Source organism: Eptesicus fuscus, chromosome 6 (genome assembly GCF_027574615.1).
Source record: "Eptesicus fuscus isolate TK198812 chromosome 6, DD_ASM_mEF_20220401, whole genome shotgun sequence".
NCBI lineage: Eukaryota > Metazoa > Chordata > Mammalia > Chiroptera > Vespertilionidae > Eptesicus > Eptesicus fuscus.
In genome coordinates this window covers 45861513-45883047 of record NC_072478.1, presented here as the reverse complement: position 1 = coordinate 45883047, position 21535 = coordinate 45861513, and the positions used below count along the sequence as shown (strand labels likewise).

Genomic DNA, 21535 nt, shown 5'->3' with positions numbered 1-21535 from the left:
GGCCAGCAGGGGTGGGGACAGTTAGGGGTGATCAGGCAGGCCGGCAGGTGAGTGATTAGGAGCCAGTGGTCCAGGATTATGAGAGGGATATCTGACTGCTGGTTTAGGCCCAATCCCTGCAGTCAGACATCCCCTGAGGGGTCCCGGATTGGAGAGGGTACAGGCTGGCCTGAGGAGACCTCCCTTCTCCCCCCCCCCCGTGCACGGATTTTGTGCACTGGGCCTCTAATTTTAGTATAATGATGAAAAATATTATAAGACATTAAGTTATTATAAGACCTGAAGTTTATTTGTCGATTCTGATTTAAACTAAATTAAAACATTCCCATGGACCCCTAATAATGTTATGGGCACTAACTTTGTCAGGACAAAAATGAGAATGGTGCTTCTTTCTGTGGGGTGGAGAGTTGAGCCTGGAAATTGATAGGAAAAGTGCAGAGTGAACTTGATGTTGTGATGGGAATATTATATATCTTGGTGTGAGTAATATTTATATCAAGCATATGAGATTATCAAAACTGAGTAATTGAGATCTATGCATTAACTGATATATCAATTCTATCTTAAAAGTTTGGCTCAGTGGATAAGCGTCGGCCTTCGGACTGAAGGGTCCCAGGTTCGATCCGGTCAAGGGCATGTACCTTGGTTGCGGGCACATCCCCAGTAGGGAGTGTGCAAAAGGCAGCTGATCGATGTTTCTCTCTCATTATGTTTCTAACTCTCTATCTCTCTCTCTTCCTCTCTGTAAAAAAATCAATAATATTAAAAAAAAAAAACAAGCTAAATCTATAAATCAAAATATCCAGATTTAAATATGTCATATTCCCTCCTTTATTAGATAAATAATACTGAGTGAGCATAGAAATGTATTCATGCTTTCCTAAAACAAACCTTTTATTTCGTCATTCTCATTGCTCTATAGTTCCTATCCCAGATCTCGCAAGAAGTGTTATTGTGTCGCAAATTCCATTCCTTTGATCCAGCTTAATATTGAATTATGTATGCATGTAAACTTTCTTAGAGAGAGAAAACACATAGCTCTGTGTCTGTAAATTACCAGAGTTAAACAGGAATAAGTAATTAAAGGAATTCCTTTCTTTACTTCTTTCTCTCAATACCATTAAAAAAATGTAATGCTTTTTTTTTTCTGCCTGATAATATTGCCTTTTAGATATTGCTTTTGTCAATCTAGTAAAGCTACTTAGCAACCTGTCCATACTTTACTGTAAAGAATGAAAATACTTGCCACCTCTCCTGAAGTATTAGATTACTCCTTTTATTCTAGATGTATGGGTCAGAGATTAGCATGTGATCGAATTAGGGCCAATTAGAAATCTTTTGAATAGGCTAAGATCCCAGAGGGTGGTATCTCCTCTTTAAGATAAAATGTAAGTCTAGAGTAACCTGAAAAAATTCTTGCTGCTGGTTGGAAATACTACTGCAGAAAACAATAAGGCCAACAATAAGGAAAACAGTTTGAGAGTAAAAAAAATTAAAATGACATGGATGAGTACCTGAAAACAGCCATGCCTAAAGCCAGAATCAACCCTGGTTTCTGAGTTACAAGGCCAGATATTCTGTGCGGTATAAAGCTAGTTTCATTGTGGCTAATGTTATATCTATCATAATCTACACTAACACTTCCCAAAACCATTCTATCTATTCTTACATTTTCTAGCAACTACACACATGCCTGGAATTTCCTTCCTACAAATGTTTCACACAAACCTTGGTCAGGAGTTTGTCTCTCTCCTCTTTCCCACTAGTATCTATTTTTTAATTGTTAGATAAAGTGAACATCCCCCCACATGTGTGCCAACAAGCACGAACCCTGTTCTTAAGGAAGAGAAAAAGATATAGCAAGAGGAATTCAAGGAGCATTTTCATATTAATAATTTTGTCTTTTCTTGAAATAATTGCTTAAAATATAATATTGTTTTCAGCCATAATTACCATTAGCTATTCATAATAAATTCAGTGTGGAAATAAAGATACATTGCATATTAATAAATAATTTTGAGTAAAATAAATACAAAAATACTGGTATGAACAATCATTTATGTCTATGTATTTTCTATGTATTTATGCACATTCATATGGGTATATAGTAAATATATGTCATATATGCTAAAATGTTTTTACACATTTGTCATCTGTAGTTTAACAGAGTTAGCTTTTTTCTGGATAAGAATGTGTGAATTTTAATTTTTCAGTAGAACCTAAATTACTATGATTTTTTTGTGTGAACTTTTGCAGGTAAATTTTTAAAACAATGTAAAATAGGACCAAGCAACCACATAGGTATAGCCATAGAAATTAACATGTGTGGCTTTGTGATATATATGGAACAAATTGCTTAGACAGAAAAGTAATCCATTAGTCCCTGAGCATTCTCATGTGTGCCCTGTAATTCCACATCCATTATGTATATTAAGCAGTAGGACATCAAACATTTATCTTACTTTTATGCCATATTCCTGTTGGTATGCTGAAATCAAGGAACGTGACTTATATCTAAAGTATGACATCAATATTTGTTTTCTCCATAGTGTTATTATTATAATTTTAAAGTATTTATAATTGTATTTGCAAGGACAGAAATCTAATTGTTTTAAATAATGACAAGAACAAGTGAATTTATCATTGAACTTGTCTCAGGAAACCAACCAAAGGCATAATGTAGACCTATACATAAAATGCAGGTAGGGATAGGAACCAGGATCCATGGACTCAAAAAATAACCTGATAGTATTTTCTTTTTCACTGTCCATTCCTTCAGCAGAAAGATGTCCATGCTCTGTACAGTATAGAAGCTCTGACAAACCCACATTCTCCAATTTTAAATGTCAGAATTCCTCAACCACATACAGAAACCATCTAGTAGATTATCCATTTCAACTTCAAATTAGAGATAAGGAAAATTCTAAACAACAGAATGTGGCTTGGGTATCCTTCCCCTTAATTAAATTAACTATAGTCAAGGTGTGTGCATTCTTATTTGAAGGCCTTTGTGAAGCATCACATATCCACTGCTATTAAAGGATTAAAGGAAGTCCATTTGCCTGCATGTATCAAAGCCCAATCAAACAAGATAAGGAGTTTGTAGTCTAGAAAGTAAGGGTTTATTAATTGAAGAAACAGCATACAGCCCAGAGTCACAGGTTAGCCAGTGCTCAAAAATCTGGCTATCCAATGGCTTCCAGGAGATGGGTTTCATAGTGGGGGAAATCATTAATCAATTTAGCTAAAGGAGTTAGAGTTGTGGGCTTACTGGTTGGTTGGAGCCAGGATAGGGACTAGATGATCATTGTATCAGGTTCTGATATCCACCGTGGCATTGTTCTGTCTGGTTTCATGAGGGTGTGGGCCTTAGGGTCATTAAGCTTTCCTGGATGTGGGGCTGAAACACAACTAGAGTCAAGATGATTTCTTTAGCTTGACCAAACTCTTGTTTCTTTGGTCAACAGACCTCAGGCTATTCTTAAGATATTTTGATGCTGACCAGAATCTGATGTCCTAAGGGCTTAATGATTAAGGAATGGAGTGGGCAGACAGAAAAGAGAAAGGGTCATGTGAAAAAAATGGCGTTTCTGCACAGTTACACTGTTCTTAAATTAAATTGTACAGACCAGGTCATATTGTAGTAAAAACAAAACAGTAAGATAAATGTATGTCCTATTTTTGGTAGGCTGAAATAGAGGTTCCCCTCTAAAGGTTCAAAATTAATTGCAGAGTTCAAAATTCAAACATTAGTTACAATTGTATGTAAAAAATCACAGTTCAAACACTTGCTCCTCTTTTCAGATGTGTACATATACTAAAACACTTTGAGGATTCCACGGAAGTTATGCTAGCATGATTAATAGTCAGCTGTGAGGATTTTCTTTTACTTACTGTAAATTTTTAATAAAAAGAATTTTAAGTTTAAAATGAAAACAATCAAACATCAAAGAATGGATCTTCTCAGGTGCTCTTCCAAATTATCGAGGCACCATTCAGTTACAGTTCACAATATTTCAGCAAATATACCTCGATCCCCCTTTCTATCTCTAAGCCTCTCCTGCATATGGGGTCTATGGCTCTCGTGTATGTGGGGTTCCCATACATATGTATGTATTAAACTGGATTATTTTCTCTTTTCTCTTATGAATCTGTTTCACGTCTATTTGATTATTAGAACCTTGAAGGTAAAGGAGAGTTTCCTTGTGCTCCAAAATGTTAATTTATTGTGATCAGAGGAGTACTTCTTTGAAGGTGAGTACGGGAAAGCAACTTTTCCTCTGCCTTTTTGTGTCCCATACCTGGGGGCCTGACAAAGACAGATTAATAGGAGAAAAAACCTTGTATATATGCATACTGTGCATAGTGGAGCCCAACTAAGAGTAGCTGCTGGTTAAATGAGTCAAGTTAGAACTTTACATACCTAGTGAAATAGGGAAAAGGGAAGGTGAAGAAAGAAATAAAAGGTTTGTTTAGGAAAGACCAACAATGGATTTTTAGGAGAACACAGGGAGAAAAAGTTTCTATAAACTTTGCCTCTGTAGGTTAATGATCTTTTCATCTTCTTCAGATTTTTATGATAATGAAACTAAAACATGGGTGTTTGAGTCCAAGTTTGTTATCTCAAATCAAAAATGATGTCCTGGACAAAAACAGTTAGCAAAACCAAAGTTTATTGAGAGAAGCCAGTCCAGGAAAAGGTGCAGCTGGGGTTCCAAGAGCAGGCCAGTGTCCAGAGCTTCCTTTCCATGTTACAGTGGGGTGTTGAAGTCTATTAGTCCTTCTGTAGAGTCCCACATGGCCATAAGCCACATGGGCACAGGAGAGCATGCCTCCTATCATCAACCCAAGAATCTAGCATTTCTGTGAGAGTGAGAGAGGAGGAAGGGTGTACTTTTTAATTTAGGCTGTGGATACAGCCTTGTTACCTCCTAATTGGTCTTTCCAAAGAATTCTATCTTAGCAACATCCTTGGGATTGGTTTATATGTTTTATTGCCTTGTGATTGGTTATCTGCAAGTTGCTTATCTTAGCAACAAGTTTGTCTTTCATACATTCCCTTCTTTCCACGCCCGGCTGAGTTGCCTTAGCAGTTCGGCTTAGCTGTTTCCCTGGTTTTACTTCCTCCCCCTCCCCATGGTCCAGATTCCTGACTACCTAGCTTCCCTCGGTCTCTTCAGTAGGTTTACTCTTGGTTTTATTCCTGGAAGTGGACCTGCCTTGAAGAGGAAATTCTGGCAGCCTGATTTTAGTCAGATAAAGTAAAATCAGAGAAGGCTTCTTTCCACATCTGTTGACTCTCAAATGTCTTTATTTTAAATCTTCATACCAACTCTGAGATTCCTAGGAGGTCTTCACAGAAATAAATGACCAACATAGTTAGAGGCATATTAAAAATTTTAAGAAATATTTTGAGCAAAAATTGAATCTGATTGTTAGGTACAGCTGGGGTGGGGCCTGCCCTGGGGTCGTGAACAGGGGTCAGACCAATATTGCCTTCAGACCTCCACTCAGCCAGCAGACCGCCAGCAGGCAGGTTCAGAGCAGTTTCTTGGCTCAAGTTCAGAAGAATACAAAATGACCTCAAATGACAATGTGATCTTATTAGAGTACTGGACTAATTATAATAAAATTTGCATTTTGATCTTGACCCCACCCCCTCAGGGTTTTCTGTATGCATTATGGGTAAGGGCATGCCTAGAAGAAATTATATTTTCTGTCAATCATCCCTGAATGCAAATGAAAGTCTCCACCCAGAAAATCCCTCTTTAAAACCAGGAATTTGGGGCCAGGCTCTCTCTCTACTGGCTGGCTCCTCCTCATTTTGATTATAAAAACCTTATAACCAAAGTTCTCAGAAAAAGTGGAAATCAAGGAAAATCATTTTGATATCTGATATACAACATATACATCATTAGGATATTCCTTTCCTTATATAACATGTTAGTAAACTCTATTTTATTTAATCAATTTTTTATTTCTCAACATTGGACATTTTTCTGCTCCAACCTACCAATGGTATCATATTTTAATCAACTGCTATATAGTAATGATGAAGTGCACCAATGTTTTATGTGACAGATTTTCTCATGTAATTTTTCTCAGAGGTAAAATTTGTACCCTAATTATGGAAATTTTATATAATTATTTTTTCTGAATATCTATCTATATATGTATATATCACTTTAAAAAATATATATATATACACACACACACATATATATATATACACACACACATATTTCATTTAACAATTAGTACAATTTTGTGATTTGTTTTTCTTTTTATATCTATATTAATAAAAGGGTAATATGCTAATTAGACTGGGAGACCTTCTGGGAGACCTTCCAGACATCCTTCCAGAAAAAGCCATGGTGGCAGGGCCAGGCAGAGGAAGCTAGGGACGATCAGACCAGGAGGGGAGGGCAGTTTGGGGTGAGCAGGCCAGCAAGGTGGGGGGGGGGGCATTTGGGAGCAATAAGACCAGGAGGCAGAGTTGTTAGGGGTGATCAGGTATGCAGGCAGGTGAGCAGTTAGGAGCCAGCGATCCCGGATTGCAAGAGGGATATCCGACTGCCAGTTTAGGCCCGATCCCTGGACTCGGACATCCCCCGAGGGGTCCCAGATTGGAGAAGGTGCAGGCTGGGCTGAGGGACACCCCCGCCCCCCGTGCACTAATTTCATGCACCGGGCCACTAGTGTGTGTGTATATATATATATCTATATATCTATCTATCTATATACATATAGATATATAGATATATAGATATATAGATAGATATCTATATATCTATATATACATATATATTTTTTTTCTTTATTGATTAAGGTATTACATATGTGTCCCTATCCCCCCCATCAGTCCCCCACCTCCCCACTCATACCTTCACTCCCCTAGTGTCTGTGTCCATTGGTTATGCTTATATGCATGCATACAAGTCCTTTGGTTGATCTTTCTCCCTTCCCCCCACCCTCCCCTCCCTTCCCTCTGAAGTTTGATGGTCTGATCAATGCTTCTCTGTCTCTGGATCTGTTTTTTGTTCATCAGTTTATGTTGTTCATTATATTCTACAAATGAGTTAAATTTTTGGCATACAACATCAACTACTGTATCAAGCATTCACTTATTAAAATTTAGAGAGGGAGGGAGAGGGAGAGAGAGATAGAAACATCAATGATGAGAGAGAATCATTGATTCACTTCCTCTTGCACACTCCCTACTGGGGATCAAGCTGGAAATCTGGGCATGTGCCCTGATCGGGAATTGAACCTTGACCTCCTGATTCATAGGTTGAAGTTCAACCACTGGGCAACACCATCTGAGCAAGGACTCTGCTTCTTAATCCATTTTTGAATAACTAAACATTTTGTTTTCCTTTTTGGAAACTTGTGGAAAATTTTCTTTGTTTTCAATATTTTAAAATTTTTCAGTGTGCCATGGTATAAGTCTATTCTATTTCATTTTTCTGGGCACTGGGTGGACTCTCTGAATTTGGTAATTCATGCCCTTTAGTTATGGTAAATATTTTCATAATTTTATTAATTATTATTAATTATTTCCTACCATCTGTTTTTCTTTCCTCTCCATCTGGACCTTCTATTATTTGGACTTCGGAATTCTGGAAATGATATCTATGTTGTTTTATATTTTCCTTCTGATATGTTATCATTTTTCTATTTAAGTGTTTTCTGTAATATTTTTTAAACTTTATTGCCCAGACTTCCTGTTGAAGTTTTCACTTAGCTATCAGATTTTTAAATTCCAATAGTTCTTTTTAGTTTTTATAAAGGATCTTCTTATTCTTATTTTAGGGATTAATTATTATCTTTATTCTACGTGGATATAAATTGCTATTTTTCTCCCTGCATATACTCATTTTATGTTGGTTTTCATCTGTTTGATTATTTTAACCTTATTTTCTATTTTGGACAGTTTACCCAGGTGTTCAGTTAATATTGACTTTCTGCTTTTTATTAAGAGCAGGAGCATAAAATATCTGACTTTGAATTTCTGAGCACTGGGTAAGGCTTTCGATTGTAAACTTCACTGTGGGTGACCTGGGTGGATCACTTTTAAGGAACTCTCAATATTAGGTTACACGTTTCCCAGAGAAGAGTTTGAATCACCTGCTCAAAGTCTATGCCTATGACTGTCAACAAGTTTGCAGGATTCTGGGATGGAATGCACTGGGGAAGAGAATTGTTCCTCATGCATTCAGTATTCAGCATTCTTCAGAACTGAGCTCCAGCTTTTACCAGGGTTGTGCAGTGGAGGGGATCTAGTAATTTAACAACTTCTTACACAATTTTCAGCATGCCTCTATATGTTAAAATTGCCATCATTCTCATGTCTTGAAGTATCTGGTATTGCTAAGTTATGTTTTTTTTTTGTTTGTTTGTTTGTTTTTTGCAATCTGTGCAGTAAATGAGGTTTTTGAGATTGCCTACTGAATTTTGAGATTATGGCTACTAAGTCAGTTGCCACTTAGCCATATGCTTTCAAACTTCCAATACTTTGTTTTCTTTCTCCAGTTCTCCTGATTCTTGTATATATCTTTTTAAAGTATTATTGGTGGTTTTGAAATATTTAAGCAGGGAGCAAAATGATGTACATGTATTCAGTATGCCAAAGTAAAGCAGAAGTGCATTTAGGAAAATGTAAGTACATTAATGTTTATACACAGCAATAAACTTACACATACTTAGATTGTGTATATTATATATACATAAACTGACAGTCAGACGTCCCCCGAGGGATGCATGCAGGTGTGTCAAATACATGTGAAAGAAACTTAAAAAAAATATTTTTATTGATTTCAGAGAGGAAGGGAGAGGGGAGAGAGAGAGAGAAACATCAATGATCAGAGACAATCATTGATTGGCTGCCTCCCACATTCCCCACACTGGGGATAGAGCCCACAACCTGGACATGTGCCCTGACCTGGGAATTCAACAGTGACCTCCTGGTTCATAGGTTGATGCTCAACCACTGAGCCAGGCTGGCCGGGCTGTAAAAGAACCTTTATTGCTTTCTTAATTCCTACAGTGCCCCAAATTTATCAGTAAATTTTAATCTATATTTCATTAAAGGAAGCTGTCTGTTGGGGAAGGTAGTTTCTGTTTTTGTTTCTTTCTTTTTTCTTAAAGTTCAGGGAGGGTCTTTAAGTCTATGCATTTCTCATAAGACTATTTGTGAAGGATGTGCAGGTTTATCCTATTTGTTGCCATTAGAACTAGTGAAAAATGTATGAAGAAAAATTGTTAATTGGATAAAAGTTGAATATAAGGAAACTAATACAGGGCAAAAAAGACTGAAAGTCAGAAGCAACAAAGTTATAAGCAAATGAGACAGAATGCGATACCCAGAAGCTTGAAAAAAAAGTCCTCCTCTTCTCTAGAAGAGTTCCATGAACAGTCCCACCTCTGCTTACCTCTTCCTGGTAATAGAGAGATGGTACTGACTATGTAGCTCTAGATGTCTATCAGAATTTTGCTAACAGGGTCACATTCAGTGACCACCAACTTCCTTAGTTCTGTGAGGACAGTCATTGGTCATCAGATACGTATGAAGCAGCATAAGATTTCCTTTTTCAGAAAGACAGCATGAGGTGGTTGGCCTTGTTGTACACTCCTTGTTGAGGAAAGGCAGGGAGTTCTGCCCACTGAATCTGTGTTCCCAAGAACAGAGAATAAATTGGAAACAAAAATTCTCTGGGAATCGAAATTGAGAGGAATGACTGGTCTTCAAAGTTTTCTTTCCCTACTACCTTGATGTTCTCATTCTTCTCTTTAGTGACCTCTTACAAACGCCCTGCTGGAGCTCTTGTGCCAAATACAATCATTAAGTAAGAACCTGAAGAGTTGTAACTTTCACTACTTGTTAAGTTGACAATATGCACTGGAAATGCCCTATAATAGAAGGAATGTGGTAATGAGCTATTGAGTTAAATGATTGGCCACATTTTGTTTAAGAAAATTTTAAACATAATGATTATTTCTATAAAATATCACCGAAATGGTACCAAACTATTGAGTAGTTGAGGGTTCGGTACAGTTTGTGGGCTAACTTAGCATATTACATAATGTTTCAATGGGTTTTAAGTAGCACATTAATTTTGGATTGTAATTCCTTTGGAAACCCCTACTTTTTTTGGGTTTATTAGAATGAAATAAAATAACAACAATGATATTGATCTTTGTAATAGCTAACATTAATGTTGCAGTTGTTACCTGACATATACTATTTAAGGACTTTACATGTATTAAAATACATTTTTAAAATATATATCTTTATTGATTTCAGAGAGGAAGGGAGAAGGAGAGAGAGAGAAAAACATCAATGGTGAGAGAGAATATTGATGGGCTGCTTCCTGCATGCCCCACGAAGAGGATGGAGCCCACAACCTGGGCATGTGCCCTGACCTGGAATTGGACCTTGACCTCCTGGTTCATAGGTCGATGCTCAACAACTAAGCTATGCTGGCTGGGCTACAGGTGTTAATTTGTAATAACTATTTAAGACCAGTTTTATTACCACCTAGATTTTACAGATGAGAAAACTAAAGCAAAAAGAAACCAAGTAAACTTCCAAGATTACACAACCAGTTACTGATGGAGCCAGGTTTTAAACCCAGGCATTAGAATTCTAGCTCCAATGCTCCTAACCACTAGTGAGCAAATGAGAGTTTTCAAAGTTACCATTTATTTTATAACTAAGGCAGAAGGTGCTCCCAGTCTCTTTGAAAAAACTTTCCCAAAGGCTAAGTTGCTATATTTTCAACTATCTCTTCCTTGCTTTTCTTACCATTCACTTATATCTTCATTCATTATTTTACATAGATGGTTGTCACATTCAGATTCCCAGACTTTCTACTAAGTTCAAGTTTTATATTTACAATTTTCTATAATACAAATCTCCCGTGTATTCCACCAGAATTATAAAAATTAATAGGAATAAAATCCAGGCAGAATAGTATTGTGGTTAATTACTCAAACAAATGTGAGTTTGAAGCCTAGAACTATCACTTACCAATTATGTTACCTAGGACATGACAAGAAAACACATTTAGCTAGTTTCCTCATTATTTGTAAAACAGGAAACAAATAGCACTTATTTCAAATGATTGTTACAAAGATCAAAGTAGAAAAATGCTTAAGAAAATGCTTTAGTCAGCATACAAAAATGCAAGTAATTATTAGAAGGGAAGCTTGGTTTGGAGATGTTTTCTTATTCTCCACATCAGAGCTGCCACTCAAAGAAGTAACTATATAGAAAAATATGTATATTGCTGCTGCTTTTTAGTAATTAAAAAGTATATTGTAGGTAATTATTTTAAAATATAATCTTTAAAAAGAGATACAACAGGTTTTGTTAGCTTTCCTTTATTGGAACAGTAATAAGGATTGCCTTACTAAATTAGGAAGTTATCACTCTGAAACACCTTGTAAGGGTACTATAAAAATGACATCAGAATTGAGTTTTATGGGACATAGAATATTGCTCTCATGTCCTCCCATTCTCTTCCCTTTCCAATCAAGTTTCATCTGTCAAAATCATAATCATTTTTTTAAAAAAAACTGATCAGATCTGACTTCCATTAGAAATATTATATTACTTTTCCTCAATATAAATGTCTTTTTTCCTCTAAAATTCACATACCTTTGTATCTTCCATGTTACTTTATTACCTTATAAAATATTTATTTTAATTATCTTAGATTTCTACTAAAATATAATGCCCTTCGGAGCCTAAGCAAATGACGTTTATCTTAGTATACTTACCAGTATGTAGGTGATTACTTTTATGTAGGGAGTTCTATAGCATAACCTGTACATCCAAGAAGGCAATGATGGATAGAGGACCAAAACAAGAATAGTCAAAAGTTAATCAACTCCACAAAATATCAGCTTGATGGGATCTGGTGGCCCTGCAGCCTTAAAGGCATAATGAGAGAAACCACTGGAAAGGAGCTTCGATGCCAGATATGTTGGCAGGTAGGGAGAGTGAGGTGCCAAGATCATCAAATAACTTCTACATTAAGACCAAAACCTGTCACATCTGCTTGCCAACAATGTAAAGTAGAAGGTAATATTATTATTTAAGCAAATTATACATGATATAAAAGTTTAGAGAAGGTAATCATATGAAAATTAAAACATTTATAATAATGTGTCTATGTATTATAGTGTGTTGTTTTGCTCAAACATGAGTTTGAAACTTGTTGAGAGTTTATCAATGGTTCAAAAATAACCCAAAGCTAGTGATGGGAAGAACACCAATATCAAAATACTCAGACTGCTGAGAAGGAAATTAAACAACAACATTAATAAAATAATCTTTTAAAATAACAGAAAAAGCTTTATTTTGGTTAAGCAATGAATTAAGAATATTGATTCCAAATATGTAGACATCATAAACATGGAATAACTTGAAAAACCAAGTTGGCTTTTTAGAAAGTGACAAACAATGGAGTGACAAAATGTTTGTAGAGCTACAAAATAGAGATAAATCAATAAAACGAAAAACCTAGAAATCATAGCAGGACATAGACTAAATGAGATTTTAAATACATATACAGATGTTCCCTGACTAACAATGGTTCAACCTACAATTTTTTGACCTTACAAAAGTGAGAAGCATTTAGTAGAAAATGTATTCAAATTTTGATATTTTCCTGAACTTGCACATGTGGTACAATCCTAATATATAAAAATCCAGGGTCCGTAACATCCAAAATGACCGAAGGCTCGACCAACCAGAAGTCAGTGCTGTTGAGGGAGCTGCAGATCAGACCCAAAGAGAGGCATGGAGAGAGAAGCAGGGTCTGATCCATAGCCTCTGTGGCAGCTGTTGATCAGCCTCTGCCTCTCTCTTTTGCTCCAGGCCTGGCCAGTAGCCGCATCTCTCTTTCTCTTGGGCCTCTGCTGGGGCTGCTGATCAGCCCCACCTTTCTTATCAGGCCAATTGTTAGGCCCAGAGACTCTGACTGGCATAGAAACCGACCAATCAGAACCTAATCTGGGTGAACTGTGAGAAGCTAATGGCTGCCTAGAAAGCAGAGCTTTTGATGCTGACTGGCATAGAAACTGATCAATCAGAACCTAAATTCTGTGAAGTGCAAAGAGCCAATGGCTGCCTAGGAGGCGGAGTTTTTGACGCTGACTGGCATAGGAACCGACCAATCAGAACCTAATCTGGGTGAACTGCGAAGGCAGAGCCTAAGGTGGGGAATGAGGAGGGGCTATAAGGGCAACAGCTGTTTGGTGTAAGGTGTAAGAAAGCAGTTCAAGTTTTTAATGACCGGTTTGGCAGTATAGTGCATATGGCTGGCTATCAGTCCAGGTATAGGGATTATGTATTTTTGTCTGCCAAGAGCATCTCCTCCTGATGAAAACGGCTTTCCCCCACCCCCATTTAAGCAATCCTATCCTATATAATCTATCTATACTACTAAAAGGGTAATATGCTAATTAGACCGAGTTGAATGGCCATCTTCCAACATCTGACTTAGTTACTGACAAAGCCATGGTGGTGGGGGCCAAGGCAGAGGCCATTAGGAGTGATCAGGCGGACAGGGGAGGTCAGTTGGGGGCGAGATCAGGCCAACAGGGGCGGGCATTTAGGGCAAGATCAGGCCGGTAGGGGCGGGCATTTGGGGGTGACATCAGGCTGGCAGGGTAGAGCCGTTGGGAGTGAGATCAGGCTGGCAGGGAATGGCAGTTGGGAGCAACCAGGTCAGCAGGGGAGGGCAGTTAGGGGTGATCAGGCAGGCAGGCAGGTGAGCAGATAGGATCCAGCGGTCCCAGATTGCGAGAGAGGTGTCTGACCACCGATTTAGGCCCAATCCCACAGGACATCCTAAACTGGTGGTCGGACATCCCCCAAGGATTCCCAATTGGAGAGGGTGCAGGCTGGGCTGAGGGGAACCCCCCCCCCCCCCGTACACGAATTTCATGCACCTGGCCACTAGTGCTCCCAGGGGTAAACAATGGATACTCTAAAGCAGGCGTCCTCAAACTACGGCCCGCAGGCCACATGCGGGTGTTTTTGCCGTTTTGTTTCTTTACTTCAAAATAAGATATGTACAGTGTGCATAGGAATTTGTTCATAGTTTTTTTGAAACTATAGTCCGGCCCTCCAATGGTCTGAGGGACAGTGAACTGGCCCCCTGTTTAAAAAGTTTGAGGACCCCTGCTCTAAACTGAGTGTACTATGTAACCCCGTTTTTTGTATGTTGTGGTTTGTGATTTTGCATCCTATTTTATCTGCAAAACACCTATCTGTGTCTGCTGCTTCAGGTCAGAAGAGGAAGGAATTATTCTTGGGATGGAACTCATTCTGATTTCTACTTTATGTCTGTATGATTTAACTACTCTAAGCTCACATAATGGAAATTATACTGTAGTTATCCTTCTGTGACTGGTGTATGGACCTCTCTATAGTTACCTCTCCATTTTGCTTTAACCTATTAATGCTAAAAAATTAATAATGTCTATTAATAAAAAGGCATTAAATGATTCTCTTTCATAAAGAAAAATATTTTTTCAATAGAAATAAAGCATATTAAAATAATTTATTTAAATAGATTTTAAAATTAAAGTGGTTAAATTCTAAAGCAATATTCTTCTTTGAACAGTCATTTGATCCTATAATAATAACAGAAATTGCTATGTTTTCATCTCTCTCTTGATTCCCTATTAGCCATATGGCTGTTCTGACTCAAACAATCAGCATTATAATGAATCTGAAGATTATCTAGCCAAATCTACCCTTCTATGACAATGTTTGATTTTTACTTATAATTTTTATTTTGCTATTTAATATTTTATTATTGTTTGAAAATATCTCTATTATTTGAGAATATTCTATCTATTGCTTTAAATTTTAATAAGAAATAATATATTTTTAAAGTTTTGGATTTATTTCAAAGCCTAAAATATTTTAAGTCTCACAGATAATTTAGTATATGTCTTTCAACTGATTGCATAGAGTCATATAAAATGAAGTAATTTACTTTTACTTAGTTACTAAGTAAAATTCTCAAATGAGATTTCTTTGGTTTCCAACCCATTTCGCTGATCTTAATAAATCACACAGGTAATGAAAGTATTTTTACTAGCTAAGTGTGTAACCATAAGTATCAGTTCCGTTGTCATAATTAAAATTATAACCCTGCAGTTGAGAATAATAATAAAGAAGTAACTGTTGCCATATAGGATAGTGATCTGATCTCAAATTATCTAACTTTTAGAAATGACACATTAAAAATCATCTTCATTGGCAAACATTTATTTGCAGTAAACAGAAAATATAATTTGGATGGGTGAAATTGAACTGAATCCCCGACCTTTATAAATGCCTTTTTAAAATTACTTTTTAAAAATATAAATCTGATGGCAGCATAACACGCAGTTGCTTGCAGAAGTCTAATGGATTGTCTGAAATAAGATGGCGAAGAAGATTCCAAATTCACTGAGCTAGAGATACTGTACCATGCAAATTGTCTTTCAGTGATGGCCCACTGGGGAACTTTTAGGAAGGCAGCCTTGTTTTGACAGATACAAAATAGCAACAGACAATGCATGTCCCAATCAGCAAAGGTCATGAAAGGATCATACTGTGCTCAGTCTTCTGCAGGCAGTGATGTATTTACTTGAACTGAGCCAGTTGTCATGAAGTCTGTGAGGACTGAATGTGTTTTGTTAGAGTTTGCAGTGTGTTACAGGTATTCGTGTGTTAGAGTTACTGTAGAATTTCACACTTTTCCATATGTGCATACCAAAATGTTACCAAAATATTATACTTATTTCTAAATCAAAATATATAATAATATAAATGGAACCTCTTTTCTTATATTTTCTTTTCTTTTGCAAATGAGGGATAATCGTATGTAGTGGATACTTTTTGAAAAATTCAGGTGTATTATTTGGAAACACACAATTTAATACTCCTGTAAATATATTCCAGTAGATGTGATAAAAACTAGAGTTGTCAAAAGCTGTTTTTTATTTATTCCAATGCTTTTAAGTCAATATATTTGACATTCCAAATTCATAGTAAATGATAATTCTTAATAATAGTAACTGTATTTGCTAAACACATACTCTATGCCAGGCATTTTCATTGCATCATCTCCCATTCTCCTCTCAACCACCATATGATATTATGATTATTGTTACTATCTCCATTTTATTTACTCTTCTAAATAATACATGTAGAGTTCCTTTTTTATTAGTGTTTTTTAAAAATATTTTTTTATTGATTTTAGAGAGGAAGAGAGAGGAAGAGAAAGAAACATCAATGATGAGACAGAATCATGGAGCTGATGCCTCCTGCATACTCCACATTAGGGATTGAGCATGCAATCTGGGCATGTGCCCTGACCAAGAACCAAACTGTGACCTCCTAGTTCATAGGTCAAAGCTCAATCCCTTGGCCAGACCGCTGAGCCATGTTGAGTTTCTTTGTGTTCTAGTTAGATGGGGAAACAGAGGCTTGGTTATTTGAACTAATTATCTATAATCACACTTGTAGTGACAATTGGAATACAAATAAAAGACTCTGCTTTGAAAGTTCACTTTTGTAGATATTAACCTGATACAATAATAAAATATGAAAAAAATCTTAGGAAAAAGAGCAATTAAAAAATCTAAGTTAAAAATAATGTTGCATGTAGTATAGCTGGGATTACTTATAGAATATGTAAATATTTAAAATAGAGAATTATGAGTATGTGGTTGTTTAATGTAGATAAACTTTAAATATTAGCATTCTAGAGAAAGTTTACTAAATATATATTCTCAGACTTTAGCTTCTATTAGAAAACTATGCTTTGAAAAGCAATGATTTTATTATTTACTAGAGGCCTGGTTCATGGATTCATGCACTGGTGAGGTCTCTTGGCCTAGCCTGTGCCCTCTCAGAATCTGGGACCCCTAGGGGGATGTCAGAGAGTCGGTTTTGGCCTGATCCCCACAGGCCAGTTAGAGGGACTCCACCTGTGCATGAATCCATGCACCAGGCCTCTTGTATGCATATAAGATCTTTGGTTAATTTCTTCCTGCCCTCCCCACTTCCCTCTGAGATTCATTAGTCTGTTTCATGTTTTCATGACTGTGGTTTCTGCTCCTGCATTGAGCGTCTGTCCCCTGCTGGTCAGTGTGCATCACAGCTACTGGCCGGTCAGCTGGTTGCTTAGGCATGTGTGTGTGTGTATATATATAGATAGAGAGAGAGAGAATGTATTTGGGTTATATTGATTAATAAAATTATATAGGTTTTAGGTGTACCATTTTGTAATACATTATCTGTATAATGTATTGTGTGTTCACTAACTCAAGTCAAGTGTCCTTCCATCACCATTTATCCCCCCTTTGCCCTCTTCTACCTCCCCCCACCTCCCTTTCCCTTTGATAATCACAATCCTGTTGTCTATGTCTGTGAGTTTTGTTTTTTGGGGGGGTTTTTCTTTGCATAATCCCTTTACCTAAAAGGACAAGTATTCTTAAATGAAATTATTGTTTGGATGAAAGTAAATATAAATATGGGTGATTTATTAGTTGCTTCTTATTTTACTGTTTGAATATCAGGCTCAGTTGAGATCAGACAAATATGAAGTGGAAAAGCAGACTGTAATCTGCTAACCTCTGACCAGAAATCTGTTGTTCTTTTAAACAGTACTTACATTTTTACTTTACTACTATATATTTTTATGAGATGACACCTAAAATAACTTGGCATTCTATATCAAGTATGTGTATTACCACTATAATCATTAGAGGTAGTTGACTCATCAAAATCCGGTTCTTTCCTTCCTCTGCTGTTACTGTTTTAAATTTAGCATCAGTTTGTTTCATACTGAACTCCATTCCTCAAACATCACCTCAACTGTGACATGACATTGTCTATGAGGTCTTACCTGTACTATCTGTAGAATTACATAGAATTATTTTACTTTATGACATGATCTCTGTCATCTTTTAATGTTACAGATTTGTTTTTTCATTTCATTTTTTCATTTATTTTTTAGATGAATTAAAGGTGATTTTTTAAGATTACAGTTTACTTTCAATATTATTTTTTATTGGTTTCAGGTGTACAATTTAGTGGTTAGATAGTCATATACTTTATAGTATTCCCCTTGATATTTCCAGGACCCACCTGGCACTCTGCATAGTTATCACACTATGATTTACTATATTCCCTATGCTTTATATCCCCGTGACTATTTTGTAACTACCAATTTGCACTTCTTAATTGTTTGTCTTAAATCTGTTTGAGGAATTTCTGTGAAGCTCTGAAGGTATAAAACTTATAAAATGAAGTACTTGTTAAATATATAGTACTTTTATGGGAACAAATATGATTTTATCAACTTATGAGATAGCAGGATATAAGTTCATGATTAAAATTCACTTAATGTAATATCTGAGTGAATGTATACAAAATAATTTTTGAAGTGTTGATAAGATTAAATTTATTTTATCTCATCTGAAACTTTAGTTCAGCATTACTCATGGATAATTACTGTCAGAAAGGATATATCTAGTTATTTCATTTACATAACACGAGTTTTCTTTTAGATTGCATATGAATTAATTAAATTTTCTTTAATTGTACCAGCTACATGTAACTACAACTTACAGCTAGTGTAAATAGTTCATTAACTTCTACAAAATAGCCAATATCCTAATACTACAAGTCTCTGAACTAGAGTATAGGCATTAAGAGCAAAAATTAAGATGAGAGAATCTGGGAAAGATACTCAATCTAGATATAACAAAAATGACTTCATTTTACAACAGAGCATTCCTCACCAAAAAGGAAATTAATTGTAATGTTTCAGGTAGCCACCTTAATTTGTGTCTAAAATATATAACAACCAGATTCTCTTGATAAACATTAAACTCAATGATAATAAAATAAATTGTTTCTTTATAAATCTTAAACTCTTTACTTGATAGCAAGAAAATTTTCATTAGTAAATAAAGAAAATATAAGATATAAAATTATACAAAATACAATTATGTGAGTCAAATTTCTAAGTTATGGAATTTGAACACTATAAACATTACATCAACCACAGGCATACATATTGGTATAAGGATGAGGAAAAGGATTTTACAAATTGAAATTGGTCGTTACATTATAGTTATGATTGACATAATTTTAGAGTTTCTTTTTTACATTGAACATTAAAAAGTAATAATATTAAAAAAAGTAATAATATTACAGAAGCAAAATTTGCTCCATAGAATTTTTTCATACATTTTTATCATTTCTATTAAATACTTGGATTATTTTACATGATTTATTCATATTGTTTATTTAACAAGCTGAAAATATACACTAAGTATCTATGATGATTAATGTAATTTAAGTTTATAACTTCTCAAATATTTTCTCTCCTTTTTGCAATACATAGGTGTCACTGATGTTAAATATCCTATCTAATAAAAGAGTAATATGCAAATTGACCATCACTCCAACACACAAAATAGCTGTCATGTGGTCAAAGATGGCTGCCCCCATGTGGACACAAGATGGCTACCACAAGATAGCCAGCAGGGGAGGGCAGTTGGAAGGGACCAGGCCTGCAAGGAAGGGCAGTTAGGGGTGACCAGGCCGGCAGAGGAGGGATGTTGGGGGTGACTGGGCCTGCAGGGAAGGGAAGTTGGGGGGACCCAGGCCTGCAGGGGAGGCCAGTTGGGGGGACCAGGCCTGCAGGGGAGGCCAGTTAGGGGGGACCAGGCCTGCAGGACAGGGCAGTTAGGGGTGATCAGGCCTGCAGGGGAGGGCAGTTAGGGGTGACCAGGCCTGCAGGGGAGGGCAGTTAGGGGCAATCAGGCTGGCAGGGGAGCAGTTAAACATCAATCAGGCTGGCAGGGGAGTGGATAGGGGGTGATCAGGCTGGCAGGCAGAAGCGGTTAGGAGCAATCAGGAAGGCAGGCAGATGAGCAGTTGGGAGCCAGCAGTCCTGGATGGTGAGAGGGATTCCAGATTGGAGAGGGTGCAGGCTGGGCTGAGGGACACACACCCCATGCATGAATTTCGTGCACCGGGCCTCTAGTACATATATATTTGTGCATGTATGCATGTGTATATACATATTATATCTGTGTGCATATGTATATATGCCTCTCTGTGTGTGTGTGTACCTTAATGACCTTTAAAATTTTCTAATAAGTTCTCAAAGGAGAAAATCCAGTTCCGACTTTAAAAGCACAGGGATTAAGTTTGATTTTAGTATAAGATTGCTGGATCCATCCATCTATACTTTTCTTAGCCAGTGGAGATTATTAGAGTGACTAAGTAAAAAACGTTTTGAATTATCCATGATTTATTAATTCAGTCATGAATTGTAGAAGTGATTGTCTGGTGGCAAAGGTCAAAACAAGAAATGATCAACTGTCAGAATCTACCAAGAAGTTTTTCAAGGCACTATTTTTCATTCCTATCTCCTATTTCCTGCCTTATATGCATATATTTTACTTCCCCTATCCAGAAATCTGCTAATGTAAAAGTTGACATTTATTAAATATTTACAGTGTGCTAAGGATGTGCTTTCTGTAGTATTTTGTACAACTCTAGGAGATGGTCGACACTATTTTCCCCTTTTTACAGATGGACAGTTAGGCCCAGAGAATTAGTTTTTTCCAAGGATGTAAAGCAAATAATTGGTAGAGCCAAGACTCGAACTCAGGCAGTTTAACTTTGTAAACCTGTTCTAAGGACCATACTACTCATAGAGGGGGGAGAAGAAAGCTCAAGGAGAGAAGGAGAGAAAGGGAAGAATGTTGAGAGTATTCTGAAAGGGCTCATCTGCCAGTTCTGTGCTCCTTCTCCACTGAGTGCAACAGCTGAACCCTGATTAGACTGTATTTCTCTTAGACAATTTCTTTTTCATTTGAAACTTTGACAGGGATATATTATTTGGACATATGAATCAAAATGATTTTCTATTTTTTATCCTCAGGATTCCATATTCAGGAAGGCCCTTTGGTATCTTGTGAAAATAAATACTGTGGTTTGGGAAGGCACTGTGTAATCAGCAGAGAGACAGGGCAAGCAGAATGTGCCTGCATGAACCTTTGCAAACGGCACTACAAACCTGTGTGTGGATCTGATGGAGAATTCTATGCAAACCACTGTGAAGTGCACAGAGCTGCTTGCCTGAAGAAACAAAAGATCATCATTGTTCACAATGAAGACTGCTTCTTCAAAGGTAAATGCAGGGTGAACCTAAATTGTCACCCCTCTCTGTTTTTTGTGTTTTTTTTTCTCTTCTCTCAACTAGTGCCTTTAAGTTTAAACTAACTCAATTTTATATCAGCAAATGTATGAAAAAGGAAAGAAAAAAGACGTGAGCTTAGTTACACCAGTAAGCAGCAAGTGAATAGAAACGTACAAGGATACAATTCTGAATCTCAGTTATGACAACAAAGCTGGCCAAAATATGACTCAAAATTTAATATAGCTTATAGCATTGCACCATATGGCTTCCCAATCATGCAGTTATCTTACAGACACAGGGTG

General features: G+C 36.6%; 1 protein-coding gene across 3 annotated transcripts in view; it reads left to right on the top strand.

The window, feature by feature from the left end:
• FSTL5 (follistatin like 5) overlaps positions 1-21535 on the top strand; it is a 554870-nt gene that overhangs the window by 128172 nt on the left and 405163 nt on the right. For all 3 annotated transcript variants that reach the window (XM_054717664.1, XM_054717663.1, XM_054717662.1), the window contains exon 3: positions 20976-21224. In XM_054717664.1, coding sequence (XP_054573639.1) covers positions 20976-21224 — 249 coding nt within the window. The remainder of the gene's footprint in view (positions 1-20975; positions 21225-21535) is intronic.